We start from the raw sequence: 25133 nt of genomic DNA on the forward strand, positions 1-25133 counted from the left end.
GCATTACCTTCCTTGATTTCGGAAGTATTTGCCTGTCCTGCCTCTCTTAACACTGTCAGCTGAACTTCTTTGAAGGTTGCATGCCTCCTCTGATGTCACAGAAAGCACTTGGATAGATCCTTACAATTTAAAGGTCCAGAGCCAACAGTTTGGAAATTTACATAAATCTTGCCTACATGTGAAATTCAGTAAAACCTTTCAAGGCCTCAGTCAGGGAGACAGTTGCACACCCTTCAGCCAAAAGATAACACAGGCCTGTGTACCACTTCCTTAACCCATTTGTAATGGGTTGTTCCTGGTCCAGTAATCTGGTAAGCAATCAACTCCAGCACTACTTGTGACACAGCTACTTGCAAGGTGCTCTGTAAAGCACCTGCTTCCTGCATGGGAACTGGAAAATTGAGGTGTGTCATGTCCTTGGCAGGCCACATCACACAGAGCAGATGAGCCACTTTGGCTTGTGGTGGCACAAATTCTTCTGCAAAATAATGTTTCAGATGTCTTTGGGTGCCACTTCTCTGGCAACAGAGACACTGTCAGAGACCTAATAATAATAATAATAATTTATTATTTATATCCCGCCCATCTGGCTGGGTTTCCCCAGCCACTCTGGGCAGCTTCCAAACGAATATTAAAATACTGTGATACATTAAACCTTAAAAGCTTCCCTAAACAGGGCTGCCTTCAGATGTCTTCTAAAAGTCTGGTAGTTGTTGTTCTCTTTGACATCTGCTGGGAGGGCATTCCACAGGGAGGGCGCCACTACCGAGAAGGCCCTCTGCCTGGTTCCCTGTAACTTGGCTTCTCGCAGTGAGGGAACCGCCAGAAGGCCCTCGGTGCTGGACCTCAGTGTCCGGGTAGAACGATGGGGGTGGGGACGCTCCTTCAGGTATACTGGACCAAGGCCGTTTAGGGCTTTAAAGGTCAGCACCAACACTTTGAATTGTGCTCGGAAACGTACTGGGAGACAATGTAGGTTTTTCAAGACCGGTGTTATATGGTCTCGGCGGCTGCTCCCAGTCACCAGTCTGGCTGCTGCGTTCTGGATTAGTTGTAGTTTCTGGGTCACCTTCAAAGGTCACCAGAGCATGCACCACTCTGGCGAGACAGTCCGCAGGCAGATAGGGTCTCAGCCTGCGTACCAGATGGAGCTGGTACACAGCTGCCCTGGACACGGATTTAACCTGTGCCTCCATGGACAGCTGTGAGTCCAAAATGACTCCCAGGCTGCACACCTGGTCCTTCAGGGGCACAGTTACCCCATTCAGGACCAGGGAATCCTCCACACCTGCCCGCCTCCTGTCCCCCAGAAACAGTACTTCTGTCTTGTCAGGATTCAACCTCAATCTGTTAGCCGCCATCCAACCGCCTCCAGGCACTCACACAGGACCGTCACTGCCTTCACTGGTTCTGATTTGGAAGAGAGGTAGAGCTGGGTATCATCCGAATACAGATGAACACCCACCCCCTGATGATCTCTCCCAGCGGCTGCATGTAGATGTTGAAAAGCATGGGGGAGAGGACAGAACCCTGAGGCACCCCCACAAGTGAGAGCCCAGGGGTCTGAACACTCATCCCCCCCCCACCACTTTGTGAACATGGCCCAGGAGGAAGGAGCGGAACCACTGTATGACAGTGCCCCCAGCCTCCAGCCCCTCAAGACGGTCCAGAAGGATGTTATGGTCGATGGTATCAAATGCCGCTGAGAGATCCAGCAGAACTAGGAAACAGCTCTCACCTTTGTCCCTAGCCCGCCGGAGATCATCAACCAGTGCGACCAAGGCAGTTTCAGTCCCGTGATGAGGCCTGAAGGGTCCAAATGGTCCGCTTCTTCCAGGCGTTCAGCAACCACTCGCTCAATCACCTTGCCCAAGAATGGAAGATATGAGACTGGGCGATAGTTGGCCATCGTGGCCGCATCTAAAGATTATTTTTTAAGATGCGGTTTAATAAAAGCCTCTTTCAGCGGGTCTGGGAAGGCTCCCTCACGGAGGGAAGCATTCACCACCCCACGAAGCCCATCACAGTAGGGAAAATAATCTACTACTACTGTGACTTAGGGAAAGACAGCCAGGAACACCCTAGGGAAGCTGCCTTAGTCCAGCCTTCTCCTACCTGGTGCCCTTAAGATGAACAAAACCTCCAGCTGGTGAGAGTGGTAGTCTAACCAGGTTGGGGAAGCCTATCCATTCAAACTGGACCAGCTCTAGAGGGTTTTTCTAGGCTGAAAGTTTTCTCAGCCTAGATATCTAATTAATCAGGCTCTTAACACAGAATGAACATCATTTTTTCTGTCCCTAGCTCAGTAGACCAATCCCCTTCACTTGCCTGCTTCTCTATTTGCATGCCAAGCTGTATATATAGTACTCCAAACAAACATACATAACTAGACTCAGGAAACAGCCCTGCCATTTCTGGTAGAGCTGATGACTGAGCAATGGTGAGGCCTGGATAGAGCTGCTCACTAGGAAACTTGTACTCCAGGTCTACCTCTCCGTCATTTCTCAATGAGTAGACCTGCTGCCTATCTGTGGTTGGGCCGGGCACCCAGATAATGCGTTTCTATGCACTACTGCAGCTCTCAATTGCCCCAACTCCCCTTCAGCCCTTCATTAACTGCAATGCTGCTACAGTCAACTTCACAGATTCCCCACCCCTGCATTTCCCTAGGAAAACCCACTATGCCATGATGATAATACTGGACTATGTCTCCTCAAAAGGAACATGAAATAGTGGGTTGTGGTTGTTGTTGTTGTTATTCCCCGCCCATCTGCACTCTGGGCAGCTTATAGCATATATAAAAACATAATAAAAGATCAAACATTAAAAACTTCCCGATACAGGGCTGCCTTCAGATGTCTTCTAAAAGTTTGCAGTTCTTTATCTCCTTGACATCTGAAAGGAGGCCCAGAGTGCCAAGCTGCACTCTGGGCAGCTTATAGCATATATAAAAACATAATAAAAGATCAAACATTAAAAACTTCCCGATACAGGGCTGCCTTCAGATGTCTTCTAAAAGTTTGCAGTTCTTTATCTCCTTGACATCTGAAAGGAGGGTGTTCCACAGGGAGGGTGCCACTACTGAGAAGGTCCTCTGCCTGGTTCCCTGTAACTTCACTTCTTGCAGTGAGGGAACCTGCAGAAGATCCTCGGAGGAGGACCTCAGTGTCTGGGCTGAGCGACGGTGGTGGAGACTTAAAGTGGGGTGGGGGTACTTCAAAGTCCAGAGGCAGAATGTGAAGCCTCTGTGTTTAGAGCTTGGGGTTTTCACCAGTCATATTCCCCACCAGCCTTCCTCACCACCCTCCAACAGACCATATGGAATGTGGGCCGATTCCAATTTTTTTTTGGACTGTTTACTACCCAGCACCTCAGCTCTGTGGTGCTTCTGTGTCCTTTTCCTCCTTTATGTTATGTGCCCTGAGCCATTTTCTCCAGCTGGTTTCTACTAGGAGGATTTGGGGAAAGCTGTAGAAAGATGAAGTGGGATTACCATTACCGAATTATCAGTACAATAAATGTTTATGTGTTCAGCAGTAGCATTGCTGCAGGGCAGGATCAAGAATGAATATCTGATCCGTAAGTTTGTTTTGGGAAGGAACACTGAACGTTTTGCTCTTGGAACTCAGGTTAAAAGCTGCAATGATTGCCATAAGCAATTACATATACTAAATGACAAACACATGTATTATATACTTAGCCAAGGCTTTATTTGTTTTGTTTGCCTAATGTTAATAGTTTAGATATTATGTTTCCAGTGTGAGTAGACTATGAAACAGTAAAGTGTTTCTTATCATAAAAATGAACCATCTTAGCACATACATTTGATATAAGTTGAGCTTGGCCAGCCCTACCACTAGACAGAGTGAGGCGGATGGCTCAGGTGGCAAATGCCGGAGGACAGCAGTATCCCTCCTATCATTCACTCCAAGGGTGGCACCTTTATATATATATATATAAAAGAGGAACCTCTGGTTGCAGATACCTTTGGGAAAATAGGTCCCATGATTAGTGCAACATATAGTACTTCTGATACAGAGAGGAATCTCCTCTTTCATTAGTATGTGCACAACTACTGTGGAAGCACTGAATGACCACTCACTTTGCATCCCTTCCTTGCATAAGCAGAAAATGATCTGCAGACCTGCTCTGCTAACACACAGAGTGCAAGTTCTGCATGTGCAGCAATCCTAACACACACCCAAAAGAGTTTTATTGAGCTTAATGATCACTATCACAATCTACAACCGTGGGACCCTTTCCCCTTGGGAGCTTTCCCAAAAGTTTCAAGTGTGCTTTTATAATTTTAGTGTGCTTTTAAAATTCACTTAAGGCAAGTTGTAAAATTTAATTTGTTGTTACTCACAGTCAGAGTTTTCTGGGTGCAAATTAAAAACAAACAACGAGAAGAGTTGGAAAGGCACAGTTGTTGTAGGATGATAAAGAGAAGGTGGGATGGTTCAAGAGAGGACAGAAGGAGCAAAAAGGACTGGAGTGAGTTCCGTTCAGATGGCAGAATTGGCTTCAGACAGTGAAAAGGAAGGTCACAAAGGGGGGTGTTTGAAGAATGATTCCAAAGGTTTAAAAAGATGCCAAAGATTATGAGCAAATTGATGGCCACCTCTTGCTGATGTTATCATAAAGAACGACAACTTAATATGTTACAGCATCACAGAAAACCATCACAGTAATCCAATCATTGACACACAAACTTAGAAACTGCATCAAAAGAGCAGTACCAACTAATCAATACAGCAGCAACAGAATCAAAAGCTTGTTTAAAAAGCAAACTTTTCCACTGCTAGTAAACACAAATAAGGAGGAAGATGATTTAACCTCTTGAAGCAGGGAGTTCCACATATGAGGTCTGACCACAACACACATACACCATAAAAACATTCCTGTCTTGCCAGCAAGTCGTCTCAAAGGCAAGGGAACATGCAGGGGGAATAGCCACAGATGCTCTTGGGGACCCCAAGCCTGGGGGCCAAATGTGCCCCCACAAGCCTCTTTATATGGGACTCTCCCCAGCAGTACTTTGAACCCTCCTCAGCTGTTTTTGCCTAGCTGCAACATGCCCTCTAGCTCTGATAATGCCTCCTTGAATGGAGGAGAGAGGGGTGTGTGAGAGTGTTTGTAGAAACTAGCCTACAATACAAAGATCTAGTCAGCCTTCATTGCTCTGTCAATTTTTGCCTCTGGCCCCTCCCACCAGTGGCATGCGGCCTCTGGAAGGTTTTCCAGAAGAGAATTCAGCCCTTGTGCTGAAAATAGCTCCCTCTGGAGCTGAGACAATGAAGAGGCCACAGGATCTCTGCTTCTTGTCCAAGTCAAGATTTTAGCAGCGGAATTCTGTACCAACCGATACTTCAGAGTAGTTTTCACGGGCAGTGGCACATATATCCATTATGGTAGTCCAGCTGAGATGCAGCTAATGAATGTAGGACCATAGTCAATAGGGGCTTAGAGAATCGTAGAACTGTAGAGTTGGGAGGGACCGTGAAGGTCAACTAATCCAAACCCCTGCAATGCAGGAATCTTAGCTGAAGCATCCATGACAAAGGGCCATCCAACCTCTGCTTAGAAACCTGCCAGGAAGGAGAGTTCACCACCCCTCGTGGGAGACCTTTCTGCTGTCAAACAGCGTAATACAGTGAAATGTACGAGACTGACAAAAATCAACCTGTTTATGAGTCTATGCTTATTTGTGTCATTTGGTTCAGATTACTTTGTTGGTTGTATAATACCTTCCATTCAAACGAGGACAATAATAATTTTTAAAGGGAAGTTTGCACTTAGACCAAAGCTTATATGTGGCTTTTGTGTAGGAACAGGCCATTTGTTGTTTGAATAAATAGCTGAACAAAGCCTTATGGCTTCACTTAGCACAGCTGCTAGATCTTCCGTTTCATTTCATTTGCCCCTTCTCTGTACTTGCAGTTTGTTTCTTCTGCTTAGATGTCTGATTCTCACTTTCTTTCCTGCTTGTACATTTCTCCTCTCTTGCCTCTTGTTTCTATTCTCCCACACTATACATTTCCTCTTTCTGAGCTGGAAAAGTGTGCCTCCCTTCTAAGTAGAGCAATGAAACAGTTAATGATATTTACTTATTTAATAGCGCAATACTAAAACCACTTATGTCAGACCACTTCTACTGAAGTTGATGACTCTTGAGTAAGTGGATTGTGAACAGTGAACATAAAACTGTGCGGCATCACTCATAAAACCATATTACATTAACACAATTACAGTAATAGAAAATGAATATTATGTGCATAGAATGTTTCCAGGCAGCTCATGAAAATATAAAAAGCATTGTTTCAGAGTTGCCGCTTTAAATTAAAAGCCTGGAGAGTAGGGTAATTAAAATTAAGCACAGCAATTAAAAAATAGGAACAGCAGCAATGCACACTAGAATTGTAAATTCTGCCAGACCCCCCATCATACTGCCTTACATGAGTAAGCTGAGCAGAGACACACATAAGAGCGCCTTTGAAATGGTTTGTAAAAGGCCAAACATGTACGTTTATTTTTAGAAATCTGAAAAAAAACTGTCTGTCAAACAGGGCTGTAGCACAGTGGTAGAGCACAAACTTTACATGCAGGTTCAATCCCTGGCACCTCTAGATAGGGCTAGGAAAGATTCATGACCCAAACCTTGAAGAATCCCTGCCAGTCAAGTATATTGTACTGAGCTGGGTGGACCAGTGGTCTAAGCCGTTTCTTATGCCTCACAGATCTAAGCAATAACTTAAATATTTTGACCCCAGTGTAATGCTCTGCTTGTTCTCAGAAAACTCCCAAGAAGTGTGGCATAATGGTTCAAATGTACTATGACCTGGGAAACCAGAGTCAGAATCTTCATTCAGCTATGAAGTTCATAACCTTGGGCCAGTCACCATCTCTTAGCCTAACCTACCTCACAGGGTTGTGAGGATGAAATAGAGAGGAGAAGAACCATGCGCACCACCTTGAGCTCCTTGGAAGATAAAGGTGGCATATAAATGTAATGTATAAAAAAATAAAGAAGTTCAAGCATAGAATCACACTAGGAACTGTTCTTGGCGCTTGAGTAACTGGCGATGGTGAGGAACCATGCAAAGGTGGGAATTGTCTGCACATTGTGTCTGAAGAACTGGACACGGAGGAAGGGGTTGATTTCCTTCATGAGCACAAATCACTCTATGTATGAGATAAGCCAACAGGTGCAGAGTCAGCCCAGTCAGTGCTGACTGTATAAGTCAGGCATGGCCAAACTTGGCCCTCCAGCTGTTTTGGGACTACAGTTCCCATCATCGCTGATCACTGGTCCTGTTAGATAGAGATGATGGGAGTTGTTGTCCCAAAACAGCTGGAGGGCCAAGTTTGGCCATGCCTGGTATAAGTGATTAAGGCATATCACACTCAGTCTTGTGCTGTCTCTGTCGGAGTCAATCTTGAGAAGTATCTGAATTGATGGAGCAATGGAGGTATTTCTACGTATCTGTATCTGTATCTGCAAAGCCTACAAGCTGTATGTATATATCAACACCCAGAAATATATTACTGAAGCCTTATCTTCTGCAACAGTAAACTATTTGGACCTTAAGCTGCCTCTGTGTGGCGAATGGAACTGGGGGCAACTTCCACTGCGTGGGTATCTCACCTCAGATTTCCAACACATTCGAGGATCCATGTGTGCATTGTTTATGAACTTCCCCACCACCAAACAAACAAACAAACAAACAAACATTAAACTCCTTGTTAGGAAAAACAACAACATGAAACTATTTCATTTTCCCTTGGGAAGCTGGTAGGTGTGATTGTTCGTACTGCACAAGTTAATAACCACATTTCTTCCAATGTGGAGATCAGCTTCACCATAAATATTTATGGTAGCATGAAATGGATTGCATGAAAGCATGTAACTTGCAAGAGCTCAAAAATCTCAAACGTTTACTGTACCGAAAGAGAGATGATCATATGCAGGACTGTTTCACACCACGTCTTACCATCTCACTCCCCTCCCCACAGCCACACACATTGCAAATACCACAAAGCTAAACCATAGCTTGACACAAGCACATGACTGTGGGGGCTGCAGAAAGAATATTGTGGTTACTTGCTCCTCCTTTGGTTCTGCTACATTGCTGTGACCTAAACTATGGTTTGGCTTAGTGTGCCATCCAAACCTGGTTTTGTAATTTATCTCCTCCACATAAACCACAAACCAAACGCTATAGAACAAACCTTTCTAGAGGGAGAAAAACCATAAGCCTGGATATGGATGACATGTTAAGCCAAACCATGGCATAGTTCACAGAAGAACAGCAGCATCAGGACTGGAGGAGGAGCAAATGACTGCAATCTCCTTTCTGAGATCCTGTGATTTCACACTAAGGAGGGCTCTCAGCCCTGGGTGAAGCTTCTACAGGGGCACCACTGAGGCTCCCAGCTTGCAGGGGCTTCCTCTGACCGCACCACCTCTTTGCAGCTCCAGAGTCTAAAAGTGTCCTTCCTGACTTTTGTAGCAGTGTGGATCTTGAGATCCTCCTTCCTCTTTTCCCCTGTCTGTTTTGGAACTGTGTGCGAAAGAGAAATCCTGGAGAAAGTTGCTCTCCAAGCAAGTTAGAAAGGGAAAGTTTTCTTTCTTTCTTTCTTTCTTTCTTTCTTTCTTTCTTTCTTTCTTTCTTTCTTTCTTTCTTTCTTTCTTTCTTTCTTTCTTTCTTTCTTTCTTTCTTTCTTCTTCTGCTTCCATCAATGTCTCAAAGATCAATTGAAAGTGGTGAAGAGATCGGAACACCACCTCCTGCCCATTTTGGGAACAAAAGCACTTTGGAGTATTGCTTGCTTATGTTTGTTCTCTCTCTCTCTCTCTCTCTCTCTCTCTCTCTCTCTCTCTCTCTCTGTGTGTGTGTGTGTGTGTGGATCTAGAAGACAACATACATGTTTACACCATATGAATACATAAAGAGGGCACTGCTGCATACAATCAGCTGCAAAAATTGAGTCCTCTTCATAATGAAAATTATCTGCAATGAAATAAATGTGATGCTGACATATGAAGCACTTTGTATTTATCCCTTCCTGTAGTGTGTGTGTGTGTGTGTGTGTGTGTGTGTACACAACACATGTGGGGTGGTGGTGGCAAACCGAGTCTTTGCCCCAGGTGACAGAAAGCCTAGTTTCAGCCCTGCACTAAACCATGGTTTGGCTTAGCTTAATGTGCAAACTGGGTCAATGTGGAGCAGTATCAGCTAATGTTTCCCTTATTTTATTTACTCATTTCCACATTAAAAGCAACATGTTTCTCATAAGTGAGGGAACATGTGTTTTCTAGAATCCATGTGACTTTAAAAAAATTGTTCAGCTCACAAGACCTCTGTACATTGTTCATAACTGTACTGCATGCTGTTTTACTTGTTCTTTACTTGGGGGTAAAACATGCAAGGCTGTGTGTTACGAATTGTTTCTCAGTGACATTTCCATTATCTGAGTCTTGCTGGGATGATCTAATCTAAATTGGCAGAAACCCCTTTGAGATGCATTTTTGTAAAAGAAAAAAACAATACAATTCATAAAAGATTGCCCTTTTTCTAATTAGGGAAAAAGCACGCGATTTGGTTTGTCTTCCATAAGATTGTGAGAACACAAGTAGAAAGCTCCTCAATCCATTATTTTCAAGTAAAAACACACAAACGAAACACTCAGGTTTAGGTTAAGGGGCCAGGGGGCCTATTTACCATGGGCTTGAGAGAAAAGCTAATACTAGCACTTGGGGAATTTGCTAATGGGCATCAAAAATGGACCAAAGAAAACAAATTAAGGACATCTGAGATGTGCTGCTGACTGTTAGAACAAACATTTGAGTTGAAAAGGAAGCCCTCGAAGGCTGCTGTCTTGGATGCTGCAAATCTGGGGTAGCCAACATGATGCTCTCCAGAGATTGTTGGATTGCAGCAATTATTGCACGCCAAAGTGCTGCGAAACCATTGCCCCACCCAATCAAGGACTACACATGGCAATATTCATTTTGGATTGAATTAGCCACAACCCTATCGATTACAGATGTAAGGGGTTTGGCCTAGGCATTGGGTATATTCTATATCAACCAACCTACTTGCTGGATGTTTTATGGGGGTTGATCCAGAGATGGTTAGGCCCTGTGACATACATCAAATATCTTCTTGACTGGATTGCTGCCTTGAGGAGCGCTATGACCCTGGACCCCACACATGGGCATCTGGACAGAAGCACCTCCTCCTGGATTCCTTTAATGGGATACCTGTTCCCTCAGCAGGGCAGACAGAGGCTTACAGACTCTCCTCCAACCAAGACTAAAGCCTAACCCTAAGTTGTGACAATTGTTATGAGGAAGGTAAAACCTTCAGATGAGGCAAATTAGTCTGACAGAAAAATTCCTCCCTGGTCCCCAATATTGGGACTGAGATCATCTATAACAAGGTCATGCACTGAGCAATCACCCACAGTAACAGGTAGGCACAAGCTGAACCCAAATGGAAAAATGGCAGTGCCAGGGAAGAGGCTAGCTGCTTTTTATTTCTGAGAAGTGGACCAGAGTGAAGTCTTCCTTTGGACCTTGTCTGCCCTGGGCCCATCAGCAATTGGTCAATTTACAGGCAGGTTGAATCCAAGTCCCCCCAGCCAACGAGAGAGTGACCTGGTCCCTCACTGGCTGGAGGTCCTGAGCAGAGAGAATTCCCTTGGGATGAGGTGGTGGAGTCAATGCCTGATTGCAATACTGTGCTACAGTGGAGATGAGCAGAATTCCCATCATCCCTGACAATTGGCCATGCTAGCAGGGACTGCTGGGAATTGGAGTCCAACAGTTTCTGGTGGACACGGAGTTGGCTAGCTCTGCTGTAAACACAACCATTTTTGTGAATGCGCTTTCAATCTTCAATTGTAAGTCAAGAAGCACTTCCGTCAACATGCTTTCCCCAGTGTCCCTTCTCGCTTACTGTAGTCTGCTTACTGTGGCTGCTTAGCATAGTCACAACACTTAGTATATAAAAAGGAGGTTACAAGGAAAGCCACTTGCCAGTTTTGCAATGTCATACACATCATCCGTCACAGGATTCCCGCAGGGACTTTGGGCTCTGATAAGAGGATTAAGGAGGAGCAGCTGAAGATAAAAGCAAGTGATAATCCAAGTCTGTAAAAGAGAGGGAATATTTGCTTGGTAAACTTCACAAGAACCAATTACATACAGTAACATGTGATACTTTGAAGTGAAACATTTCTTGGCTAGTAAAATAGTCAATCACTAGCTTACAAAAATGCAGACGAGTATGATAAAAATGCTGATATCATGGGTTAAGATTTCATTGGGCAATATTTGCAGAAACAAATTCATGCTTCCAAAGCAAATATAAAGTTCTCCACAGAGCAGACTCATTGAAATTAATAGACCTAACTCTGTAATGTTCATTAAACCCCATGGATTCAACTCTGAATAAAACTTAGTTGAATACTACCCAAAGTGTTTATCTCCCCGACCCAATCGTCTCAAGGAGACATGAAAATGCCTAGAACAGGCTCAAGATGCCTAGAATGTATTTCATAAGTTAAAATAAATGTTTTTGTTAGGTGGATAATAGGAGCATAAAATAGGCTATTCATAAAATGTAGGTTGCACCCAAGTTTTACTGAGAGTAAACTCAAACTGAAAGGGATGCACCTAAGTGTTCATTCATTTAAAGGGGCTTCTGCCGAATATGGCTAACGTTGGATGCAAACCCTACTTATATACAGATTTTTTTACTGCTCTCATGAGCCATTTTAAGCATCATTTGGGAAAGTGGCATATAGATTACCATATTTTTCGCTCTATAACACGCACCAGACCACAAGACGCACCTAGTTTTTGGAGGAGGAAAACAAGAAAAAAAATATTCTGAATCTCAGAAGCCAGAACAGCAAGAAGGATCGCTGCACAGCGAAAGCAGCGATCCCTCTTGCTGTTCTGGCTTCTGTGATGGCTGCACAGCCTGCATTTGCTCCATAAGACGCACACATTTCCCCTTACTTTTTAGGAGGGAAAAAGTGAGTCTTATAGAGCAAAAAATACGGTATTTTGAAGATGATGTTAAGTACCAGTAGCTGGACAGCAACAGTGGGAAAAGGTATTCTACTTTTGAGCCATGCTGGTGGACTTTCCAGGGACATTGACTTGGCCACTGTGAGAAGCAGGATGCTGGACTAGGTGGCATTTTGGTCTGTTCTGGAAGGGTTCTTTGTTGGTCCTTACCATATTCACACAAGCAAAGATGTGAAATCCCACTTCAGGAAACCAGTTCCATGCAAACAATGATCCTGAGATGCGGACACACTTCACACATTAGAATAGCACACCCAGCTTTCACATGTTACAGCTGAGCATTTCCCCAAGCCAGAGCTGTTTGGAGCACACCCAAGGGTAGCACTCTTTGAAATTGCACTTCTGTGTAATGAAGTTGATCACAGAGACTTGCCTATAGTTTCATTTTTGCACTTCCCCAGCAAACCACACATTTTTGCTTGCATTTTATCTTAAAATATGCCTTCCATATGCATTTTAGCACCTTTTTTTAATCCAAGAACTGTTATCTCAGAATTAGACATGGCATAACCAAAGGATAACCATGTTCTGATCCATATATTTGTCTTGGAATTGTGAATTAGTTTGGCTCCTTAAAAATGTAAGCAGAGCCCTGCCAGATCAGGCCAAGAGTCCATGCAGTCTAGCATCCTGTTCTCACAGTCGCTAACTTGATGCCTTTTAAAAGCTCATAAGCAGTGCATGAGTACAAGACCACTCTCCCCACCTGTGATTGCCAGCAACTGGCAGAATTCAGGGCATACTGCCATTGAGAGCCTTCTCCTCTATGAGTTTGTCTACTCCTCTGTTAAAGCCACTCAAGTAGGTAGCCATCACTACCTCTTGTGGGAACAGGTTCTAGAGTTAAGTACTGTGTGAAAGTACCTCCTTTCGTCTGCCCTGAATTTTCCAATATTCACCTTCATTGGATGAACCAGTATCATAAGAGAGCAGGAAAAACCTTCATTGCGTGCCTATAAACCCAATGCACACATAGAGTCTGTTCTTAGCTGTTAAGGCTACTAGGAACATCCAGCACCAATTTGTTTGATCCTTTTAACAAGCCAATCTGTTCCAATGACCCATCTTGCAGCAATAAATCTGTAAGTCAACTGTGTAGGAAAGTCACTCATTTCACAGTTAGCAAATTACTAGCAATTAATTTAATTCATTGTAATTATCTTGAATTATTTGTGTAGAAATGGACTGCACATAATTTCTTTTGTCTCTGTATTTATTTTTGGTATTTGCTGCCCTATAACATGAAGTTCTCTGGGTAGCTAACAATAAGTATTCAAGAATAAGTGAAATACTATGGTAACCATTAAAAGGGGAAGAAGCCGGACAGATACAATGAAACAGAACTTGCCACATCCTCAAAATTAAAAAAAAAACAAAAACCATGGTTCCTACGCAGAGAGGGAGACTACTTAAATTATGTCAAAGGCTTGGGTGAACAAAAAGGTATTCAGCCTGGCAGCAAAAAGACCACAAAAATGGCTAGCCCCCTGGAAACCTATTCCATAACTGAGATGCCTCTACTGAAAAGGACCTGTCTCGGGTGATTGCTCACCTCACTTCATTAATCAGAGGTACCAGGAACAGGACTTCTTAGGAGGATGTTAAGGTTTGGGTCAACGTGTGTAGGAGAAGACAGTCTTTCATGTAACCTGGTCCCATGCTGCTTAGGGTTTCTAAGATTCAAATCAGTGTTTTAAATAGGGCCCAGGGGCTAGTGCAACTGACAATCCACAGGCATAGTGTGATCAAGCAGCCAAGTCTAGATTGATTCTTATTGTGTTTTATTTTGGATTTTTTCTATTATTTTTTATTATTATTAAACTGCTGAGTCTCAGGGCACTTTCAGACCTGTTTATTGGGCATTCGTCATTATTTGTTTTCAAGGAGATTATATGTCAATTGCTGTTTAATGAACATTCACTCCAGTTTGCTTGTGGGACGGTTGGGTGCTGCTGCCTTGAAGCAAAAGCTTTTCTACACTTTCCAGTGAATCTCCCTGTCACTTTCCTTATTACAAAAAGTCCACTCTTTGGGGGAAATGGGTTTTTTGCATAACACTTTCCACTCATCTGTGCAATTGTTCAACCTAAATTTGTATACATGTGACTGAATTCCACCCCAAAACAGATATTGTCTGGAAGCAGCTTCAGTTAATAAACTCATGACCCTCTTCTGCATCAACCACAGTTTCTGGATTGCTTTTAAAGGCAGCCAATCTAGCATGCATTGCAAGAGTCTAAACAAGAAACAAGCAATTCATAATTTTCTAAGCATCTCTTGTGCTACCTACCAGTCACCATCTCTTTACCACTAGCTAAAAAGCAGTATAAAGCTTTTCTTCACAAGAAAACTGCTCCACTTTCCTTATCTTTTGCCTTTTCTGTAGAGGAGTTCTGCAATATGCTTTTTGAGAGGAGGTGGCCAGTGGTTCACAGAGTGTTCTGAATGTGTCTCTCTTATGTGCATCTCTCCATATTCTTACAAGTTCTATTCTGTCAGATTTTGTTTTTTATATTTTATTCCATCAACTTTTGCCTGTGGTTGGACATGCTATTTTTTGTCACTCATGTCCACCCAAACTAGCAAAAGCTTGATGTCATAAAGATCATCTTAAGGTGCTTATAGCTCCTTAAAACTCTAAGTGGTTTGAATCTATGTTTGTATTAATAGCTATTTTCAAATGTGTGTTTCAAAGTACTCTTCGCATCACATTTTGTATTAGATAAATGCTAGGGTAGATGCAGACGACCATTGATCTACTACCTAATCTATGATAAAAGAATTCTCCTTACCAGTTGACAAGATGATACAAACGGCCACATAACCTCACAATGAGAGAAGTGACCCTGAAATTCATGGGTTTGTAGTTTGTTTTGCATTGAACCTGCCTCTTGAGTTCACAGAATAACCTCACATTCTTACCTTTTGAGAAAGAGGGGGATTTTGTAATGCCCTTCAACTTAATTTCATAAGTATCTGTCATGTCATGCCCAGTAAGTGAATAAATGCACACAAAAGCAGCTTTGTGAGTGCTGACTTTTTTATTAAAAAAAAGGCTAACGCAAGTAACATTATAAGTTTTCAAAATATGTCAAACGTAATTTGGAAGAAGCTTCATAACTTTGGAGCCCTCACCACCACTTCCTCGGGTATTTTCTGCAGTTGAAGTATATTTCAAAAACCTATAAAACCTTTTATTTTGTTGATGACTACCATTGGCAGGGTTTAAGCTGTCCTGAAGTGGAGGGGTTAACAACTGATTATTTTTATGACTTTAATAAAGTGCTTCTGTGGTGTGAGCTCCTCTTCTCTGTAGCACACATCCTATCAGCTTGTTGAAAGAGTAGTCCTTACTTTGCAAAGCTCCCTTTTGGTGAGCCACAACTATTCTCCCCATCATTTACATGTGAACAGAATTGAGAATGAGACTTGCAAGAGTCCCCCCAAAAGACTTGTTTTAACTGATGTGCAGGAGAATCTCCAGTGAGCACCTCACATTTCAGTCAACAGGTTTTCTGATACATGTCAACAGCTGCACAAAATTGAATATGACAGCAGATTTCACAACACGGATTATACGTATTAATTGGTACTTTGATCTAGTTAACATTATGCTGTTAAAACAAACCTCCCACATACTGTTATGCCTCATAGCTACATGCAGTTATAGAATTTAAAATAATTAATCCTAGAGGATACAGCTGAAGAGCAAAGAATCGGAAAACTACAAAACAAACCTTGGCTGCATACGCAATATCCTTTTAAAATGCATTTGAAGCACATTCTTTTCCTCTAAGAATTCTGGACACTGTAGTTTACCCCTCACAGAGTGACAATTCCCATCAACCTGCTAGGAATGAGCTATCGAGTTATAGTGTGTATAACGCTTAACATTTTCCTGAGGAATTAAATAAATGGGATTACATAATGGAGCATGACCCCAAGCGATCCATGTGAATCTTGTCTGCTCCCAGAAGGCAAAAGGGGAGTTCCAATGCTTCCTGCAGCCTGTGAAATACCCTCTGAATTGCATGGTAAGATGTATTAACTGGCTATTTCAAGACTGAGACCACAGTGGAAGGCTTCAGAATTTGGGTGTGCATCTCAAGTTCCCTGCCTTTTTTTTTTACGCAAATGATGCACAACTTTCTCTTTTACAATGTTCAATCAAACATACCCATCAATATCACACATTGTTTGCCTAAAATAAATTCGAGTGGGGCAGAGCTTTCGATCCTAACCGAGGAAAAACGCAGAGCTTGACTTAGAAAAAGACCTGATTTCCTGGCCAGCAGAATTAGTTGTTCAAAGTGCATTTGAACAAATTTTGATCTTTCATCATTACTTGGTCACACTAAGGGTCAAATTAAATATGAAATTAACTGTAGGAATATCATTACATCAAGTTGGGGGGTCTAAACTGGAGGAACAATAAGTTTGGAAATGGAGAAGACCATTTTTAAGGTAAAAAAATTGTGTTGTGAACTTAGCAGTACAGGAGTAGAAGAGCAGAAATCAAATCTCTCTTTTTTAAAAAAAACACACACAAAAAACCCAGATTTTAAAATGTTAGGACATTTCTTGAAGGGAGAGTGTAGCATTTCATTGTGGGGTTTCAACAGGGGTTCATATACGCTGGAAAAAAACAATTTAAAAATAAAATGTATTTTTACAGCAGCACAAAAGCTGTCAAAGTGTTCACAGCAGGACAGTCATATTAAATTGCAGCTCACAAATTGCTCTTTAATGCTTGCTTCCCTTCAGTACAGGTAAGTCTTCAAGGTACAATGTCTGTATCTTTCACAAAGGAATTTTAAGGTCACTTTCATTGTGTGTGTGTGTTTAAGGTCCAAAAGAACTCCAAACAAAGCATAGAATATTCAGTTCAACATTCAGGCAATTTGGATTACTAAACCATGACAACTGAGCCACTTTTTCTGATATCAGTGGAGTGGGACTTCTCTAAATATTCCAAAAACTGTGGCTGCTAACATTTTGCATTTCCTACATGAATGGCACATCTATGCAGTGAAGTAGGAGTATGCACATATGTAGTAGTAGTAATAAAATAATAATAATAATAATAATAATAATAATAATAATAATAATAATAATAATTTATTAAATTTATATACCCTTCATCCAAGAATCGCATGGCAGCTTACAATATAAAAACCCCCAAATCCATAACATAGTAACTAACAAAAACAGTAACTGCCCCCCTCCCACAATCATACTTGACTGGTTGCAGCTTCCCAAAATGTATAAACAGATGACAGGTGGATTGTTTCATGCCTTTTCCTACAAGGAAATTCTATTTTTGTGTAAGAAATATATTACTTCTGAAGAAGCCCTCAGAGAACCCTGGAGTATATCTATAACATATAGCCAGTGCATAGTTTTCTTTGATGGATTCTCAAAAAAAAACTTTGCCTAACTAAAGATCCCTTTCCTTATTTTCAATGCATTTCACTTTTAATATTTAATGCATTTATTGAACCTGTGTTCATTATGTATTTATCACTGGCAATGCCATTCCTTGTTCACGAGAACCATTTATCAGCTGCAAGAGACTTGTTTATACAGGATGCAGAGCTTTACATAGGAGCTTTTCCAAGACTGTGGAATGTGCTCCTTCAAGAACCAAGGACTATTGTTCCAAACGCAAAATGCGTTTATCCAATCTCCTATTTATAAACATTGTCCTTAAAATCATTCCTCCTGGGAATAAAGCAAATGTTAATAGCTTCTCTCGATTTTGTACCTGGAAAAGTCTCAAATACTTCAGCAATGTTACAAGAAAGTGCCACAGTAGATTACAATAGTTCATGGTGGCCAGTCCTAGAATATTAGGGTTTAGTGAAATCTGTAGTCATCTTGTTTAAACTGCTACAGCAAAACAGCATCCTCTGTGTATTTTCATCCATATTTGCACATAGGTAGTGTAGTGGTTAAGCATGTGAGCCAGAGAAATCTTCATTCAAATTTTGCCTCAGCCATGAACTCAGGAGATAGCTTTAGGCAAGACACTATGGGCCAATTCATTTTTATTGGGAAATCATTGTTTCCTGTTCCATGAACAAGACTCAGGCCTGTGCGCTTCCTGTTTCACCCTCCTCTTCTTTTGTGAACCACAAGAAAGGATCAGAAGTTTTAAGTTCCAACTTTAAAGAAACCACAGTTTCCCATTACAGCCATTCTTGAAACACTGTGTCTTGTTAGAACTTAAAACACAGCAGGATCAAGCTATGGTTTGTTCACTAATTAGTTTAAACAAACCACAGTGGCTTGAGATCAGACATAACAGGGAACTGTGGTTTATTTGAAAGTGGAAGTTCCTGAATGGCCCTCACAGCCACAAAAGGGGGGAAGGAGTGAGAACATGTAAGCCCAGGGCTCACCAGTTTGTTCATGTAGCAGGAAACTATGGTTTCCCAAGCCATCTGAAACAGTCCTCTTTCTCAACATCAGCTCATCCATCCATAAGAGAACAGCTGTGGCTGACTTTATAGGATGCTGTTGTTATTGTTTGGCAAGATTAACTAATTGTTATCATTATTATACAACTGAACTAGAAGTAATGGGGAGTAAAAAAAAACATACACTCTGCCAAAAAGTGCCTGTGAGAAAGTCCGTTAGGAAGACTGTTGAAATCCACCCTGATAGTTCTAACATATTTACTACTGAACAAAACATTGACCCTAAATGTTTATTTGTCTTGTTCCTTTCAATGGGACTTGCTTCCAAGTAAATAGGATTAAGGCTGTTGGCCAACAGTCATAGGCACACTTTGGGAGAGTTAAACCCCAGTAAGCACATAGGGATTTACTTCTGAGTAAGCATGCCTAGAATCACTCTGTACATCAGCCTACTGGGTTGTTACTGAGTACACATTGTAACAGATAACTTTGGAAGATTAGCTACTGAAAATAAAAACTAGAGAGACTTTCACAATTTAAATTACTGCTTTTGTCTTCCCCTAACGTCAACGTGAAACAGTTCTGCATTGCTAACGTCCTGTCAGAAACAGCACCAGACTGAAGGCTCAACTGTAATTCATGCACAAACATGCAGAGTGCATACCACATGTTGGAAGAGTGTTTTATAATATGCATATGTAACAAGCCAAGATGCTGGAATGGAGACAGAAGACAAAATTCTGACTCTCTAGAGCACAAATGGGGGACCTGTAGCTCTCCACATGTGCCTGGACTACAACGTGCATCAGCCTTAACCATTAGCCATGCTGGCATGGAGTGAGCTTGACAATGTAGCTGCTATGCCACACTGGTTTTCCTTGCATCTTCATCAGTCAGTGTATACAGGCAAAACTCTTACTTGTTGTTGTTGTTTACTCGTTTAGTTGTGTCCGACTCTTCGTGACCCCATGGACCAGAGCACGCCAGGCACTCCTGTCTTCCACTGTCTCCCGCAGTTTCTCCTTGTGCCCTCAATCTTTCCCAACATCAGGGTCTTTTCCAGGGAGACTTCTCTTTTCATGAGGTGGCCAAAGTATTGGAGCCTCAGCTTCATGATCTGTCCTTCCAGTGAGCACTCAGGGCTAATTTCCTTAAGAATGGATGTGTTTGATCTTCTTGCAGTCCATGGGACTCTCAAGAGTCTCCTCCAGCACCATAATTCAAAAGCATCAATTCTTCGGCGATCAGCCTTCTTTATGGTCCAGCTCTCACTTCCATACATCACTACTGGGAAAACCATGGCTTTAACTATACGGACATTTGTTGGCAAGGTGATGTCTCTGCTTTTTAAGATGCTGTCTAGGTTTGCCATCGCCTTTCTCCCAAGGAGCAGGCGTCTTTTAATTTCGTGACTCCTGTCACCATCTGCAGTGATCATGGAGCCCAAGAAAGTAAAATCTCTCACTGCCTCCATTTCTTCCCCTTCTATTTGCCAGGAGGTGATGGGCCCAGTGGCCATGATCTTCGTTTTTTTGATGTTCAGCTTCAGACCATATTTTGCACTCTCCTCTTTCACCCTCATTAAAAGGTTCTTTAATTCCTCCTCACTTTCTGCCATCAGGGTTGTCTCATCTGCATATCTGAGGTTGTTGATATTTCTTCTGGCAATCTTAATTCCGGCTTGGGATTCATCCAGCCCAGCCTTTCACACTCTTACTTAGTGCTGCACATATTATTTATTAATTAAATCTGTATCCTGCACTTCCTGCCAAAGGAGCCCAGGAGAGTACACATCAAGACATTAAAACAACACAATATAAAGCACATTTAATACTATTAAACACAATCTAAAAACATATAAAAACAATCACATATCCTCACTGTTGCTAATTTCTAAGTTGTCTTGGCCAATAACTGTCAGCCAGCAAATGCCTGGTTAAATAGGAATGTCTTTCCATTTCTCCTGAGTCAGCAGTTATGTACCAAACCAGGGTGGACATTCCACAAACAGGGAAGCACCATTGAGAAGACCTGCCATGGGTCAACATCACAAGACAGCAGCCAGAAGTGGCACCAACAGCAAGGCTTTCCTGCCAGTCATAGGGCCTGAGATGGTTGCTATTGGGGGAGTCACTCCTTTTAGAACTTTGTACGTTGACACTAACACCTTGAATTTGCCTCTATAACCTGTCTAGTATAAGAAGACGGTGACTTAATCTGCAGGTAAACCTAACCAATGGGAAAGGAAATCAAGTATAATTCCAGGCAACGAAACCTTGTGGTGGTCCAAGGCTGAACACATAGCTGTTTGCTATGCATCCAGTGTACTTCTGGTTTGGGAAGTGGTGTTCACATGATCCATATCTATCCTGTTGTTTCTTAGGTAATTTTGAGTTTTGATGTATTTTAGCACAAAACATAATTCAATCCAAATTGAAAATAGTACAACCTAGCTGTGTGTTAAGCCAGTAATGTTTACATTTAAGCCAGTAATGTTTACAGCCTAAGAGGCAGCTGGGGGTGAGCAAAAGAGGGAGGCCTAAGAAAATTACACTGAGGGATCCAAACACTCATGGGTGACAATGGAGATATCAGATAAGAAAGCACAAGAATTTGTTCATAATAAGGAAGTCCAAGAGGTTGTTCATAAGTTGATCCAGGTCTGTTTTGAATACAGTTAAATACCCACAATTACCTGGAGGATTGCTCCTGATTTTGCACTACCACCAGTTCCACATACTGTTTAAAACAATTTTTATTAAAGATTTTCCTTGTTTATAAAGCACATGCATTGTCTCTTTCTTCAGGTTGTGTTTTCTACAGATCAGTTACATTTGTTGTGAGACATTTAAGTATGGGAATCTAAAATTAAGCAGAATGTCTTGTTTTTACTCTGGGGTTATTTTTCTTTTCTCTTCCTTTTCTCTAAATTAAGTTGCTTGTACAGAATCCAGAGATGCTGAAGTAGCCTAAAATAGCAACTATGATTTATCACCACCACAGTTCTGGTAGCATACCTGCTCCTGGACTAGGTGGGCACACATGCACACATGCATGCTATGAGAAAGTAGCATTTTTAGAGTTGTCTGGAAAAGCCCCAGACCAGGAGATTTTTGCAGAGACTTTGTCAGATTCAGATTCAGATGCATAGCACAAATCAATAAACAAAATAATGTGAACCTCTCTGAATAAAACTCTATTTCACAATGAAGGTGACTGGATCAGAGGTCACTCTCATCCAAGGCACAGGGCCAATCAGATCAAAAGAAAAGGGAGTGAGCATTTTAAGTTTCCCAAGGACAGAGGGACTAGAGAGATGACTGTGTGGGAAACTTTACACCAAATCACTGCAGAACACCTGACTCAGCATTCTGCATTTCCTTATATTAAGCCCTCTAGGGAACACAGGAAGCTATCAGGCCACTGGTCCATTTAGCTCAGTACTGTACACTTGACAAGCAGCAGCTCTCCAAGATTTCAACCCTGCCTGGAAACACCAGGGATGGTATGTAGTACATTTTGAATGCAAAATAGGTCTTCAACCATTAAGTTATGGCCCTTGCCACTAGGGACCTGTGGAGCGGCCCTGCTCTGTAGAGGATGTTTCCTTAAGAAATAAGCTTCATTTTTCCAATAAGACTGAAACACACAACTCCTGCTGCATTTGAGGAAGGACTGGGGTTCTCAAAATTTCTACCCCCAGGACCCACTTCGGAGGGCTAGATATTACTGAGACCGATTAATTGCAAAATGGTGGCACAGGTGCAAAGCCTGTCACAAAATGGTGGCAGATAAAGGAGAAGTTGGGCATAATCAGCAGGCATCCACTAGTGGTCATTTTCTATTGATATGGAATATCTGTTTGGGAAATTGTTAAATTCTTTTCCTGGTAGTTTATATTTCCTCAAGTTGTATAGAAACTGTCTCAGGAAGTATTGTGCATGCATCTCTCCAATTTGGACAGAACTTGCCGATTCAGTGGCTGTACTTGGAGAATATTTTTATTTCATATTTGCACTTTCTTTCACAATAAATACTTCTCTCTTGTAATTTCATCTCCCTTTTTACTTCCACACTTAACTTGTACCTTTCCACTATCCCTTGCTTCAAACTGCTAGGTTCTTTAATTCCCCCACTCTGCTCCTTTTACAGTTTTCTTCTCTTATTCCTTTTGTTCCTTTTAAATCACATTTTCTCTCTCCTTCCTTTGACTGCTCTTCTGGCATTTTCCCTCAAAGAAGAAAGGTTTCCCATCGCTTCCCCTCCCCCGACCCGAACCTCTCTGTTACCTGCACATTTTTATCAGGATGTGGGGAGTGGCTGGTGCTGGTATCCATCCAACTAGAAGGGATGCAGGCAAAGCCATGGGGCAGGGTGGGAAAGTGATTAAGTCCTGGGCAGGCTTGAGGTGGTGAGGCCCACGCTGGGACAATCCCTTTGATATGCCCACTCAAGCCCAGCAATCTCCTTTTTAATTAACACATTTCCAGCCTCAGCGCCTGTCTCTGGAAGGTGTTAAGAACACTTTCCTAGATAATAAGCAACTTGGCTCACCAGTCATGCTCAACCCACAAGTCAGTCTCTCAAGGCCACCCAGCTTAACAAGGAACAAAATTGAATAATGGGCCCCTATTCCTTTGACTATCCAAGTCTGCTGCAATCTAAATCTACCTTGGGTTGCCCTATGTGTATGTGGACTCCCCTTCAACAATCTTTCATAGACTAGCAAGCTTTTAAACATTTTTGGACAAGCTTTTTCACAAACCCATGGAAAAGACAGCTATTAATGGCTGCCAGCCGTAATGGCTAAGCTCTGCCTCTGCAGTTGGTGGCAGTAATGGAAGTCACAAGAGAGGAGTGTTCTTGTGCTCAGGTCCTGATTATGGGTTTTCTGCAGGCATTTGGTTGAGCAGGCACTGGGGGAACAGGATAATGGACTAGATGGGTCCTGGATTGCTAGGTTGCCCTGGAAAAGAAGCCGCTCATAGTGCTAGTCTCCTCCCAGGAGTTAGAAAGGGCATGAGAAATACCAAAGAAGATTCTTGGCCAGCCTACTCCCCAAGGAAGCTGTGTTCCCAGTGCCTGTCCCAGGACCACTTCAAAATATTAAAATAGCTACTACTGCTTGATTTGCTTGGAACAAACCATAGTTAAAAATAAAGTATCAACAAGAAGCATGCAGGTGCACACAGGTAATACCATACCTGCTTGGCCCCTCTCCTGCTGTTTCCATGTAGGGGGAAACAGAGGCCGCCTTAGTTTTATATGCAAACCCGAATTCATTGTTTGTTTCCTTCAAAGAAAGCTTGAGAGGTTGGCCTTGACTCCCAATCACAGTTTGTCCAGAGAGAAACAAAGCATGAAGCTTTATGTATGAACCAAGCCAGGCAAGATGCAACAACTGAAAGCCATACTGAAATTCAGGCCATATCTGTGTAATTCATTCAGCATCTTCTAGAACAACACTATAAGTGTATTCATTGTGCATGCATGTATTCCTGTCATTGTGGCACTTTGCAAAGAGAAATTTAGCAGGTTTGAGACAGATTAAACTTTGAAGTTCTGAGAATTGTTCTGAACGCTTGGCAGAGTCAAAGTACACAGCTCTCTAATCTATTGAAATATTGACAAGTGTAGACAGGTGACAATTACTTTACACAACTGAATAATTCCCATTTTTCTCCTCACAAATTTGGTGGCAAAGAGGCCACAAAAAAATCTGGGGGGAGGGAGTCAAGCCTTAGGGTTTGGAGGGAAAGGAAGGGCCATAGCTCAGTGGTAGAGCATCTGCTTTGCATGCAAAGGTCCCAGGTTCAAATCCTGGCATCTCAAGGTAGGGCTGTGGATTTTTCATCTCTGAATCCTTGAAGAACTGCTGTGGACAGTTAGTGTGGACAGTATCAAACAACAAAGGAATACAGAGAGAAAAACCTCATAAAGCACAACTCTGCACAAGAGAGAGGCACTAGCACAAGGAGAAACAATTTGCAGGGAGGTGGAGGCAGTGGGGAGGGACCCATGTGGGAACAGCCACATGATAGTTCAGTGGCCCAGAATATTAAGACACTGTGACTGTGTACACATTGCCAGCTTAAATAGGGACGTAGGTGGCACTGAGGTCTAAACCACTGAGCCTCTTGGGCTTGCCAATCAGAAAGTCAGCGGTTCAAATCCCCACGATGGGGTGAGCTCCCGTAGCTCTGTCCCAGCTCCTGCCAACCTAGCAGTTTGAAAGCACACTAGTGCAAGTAGATAAATAGGTACTGCTGCGGCTGGAAGGTAAACAGCATTTCCGTGCACTCTGGCATCCGTCACAGTGTTCCGTTGCACCAGAAGTGGTTCTGTCATGTTGGCCACATGACATGGAAATCTTGTGGACAAACACCAGCTCCCTCGGCCTGAAAGTGAGTTGAGCACCACAACCCCATAGTCATCCAGCTAGGCTTAGGCATGAGTGTGTCCATTCCCACCCCCAAAAAAGGAGAAAGAACAAAACAGTCCAGTGCATGGTCAGCAGGCACAGAATGCCGAACAATTGTTTGTTTTGTTTCTTAGCTTAAGTGTTGAAAGAAGGAAGAAAAAGGAGAGATGAGTGAAGGAATGTAGTGGCTTAA

General features: G+C 42.4%; 1 protein-coding gene across 3 annotated transcripts in view; it reads right to left on the reverse strand.

The window, feature by feature from the left end:
- Nucleotides 1–25133, reverse strand: part of KITLG (KIT ligand) — a 79586-nt gene that overhangs the window by 24312 nt on the left and 30141 nt on the right. For 2 of the 3 annotated variants that reach the window (XM_081926609.1, XM_081926608.1), the window contains exon 2: nt 11042–11155. The exons of the other annotated variant lie outside the window; for it this stretch is intronic. In XM_081926609.1, coding sequence (XP_081782735.1) covers nt 11042–11155 — 114 coding nt within the window. The remainder of the gene's footprint in view (nt 1–11041; nt 11156–25133) is intronic. 3 annotated transcript variants of the gene reach the window in all.

The sequence above is a fragment of the Podarcis melisellensis genome (genome assembly GCF_964234715.1).
Source record: "Podarcis melisellensis genome assembly, chromosome: 10".
Taxonomy (NCBI): Eukaryota; Metazoa; Chordata; class Lepidosauria; order Squamata; family Lacertidae; genus Podarcis; species Podarcis melisellensis.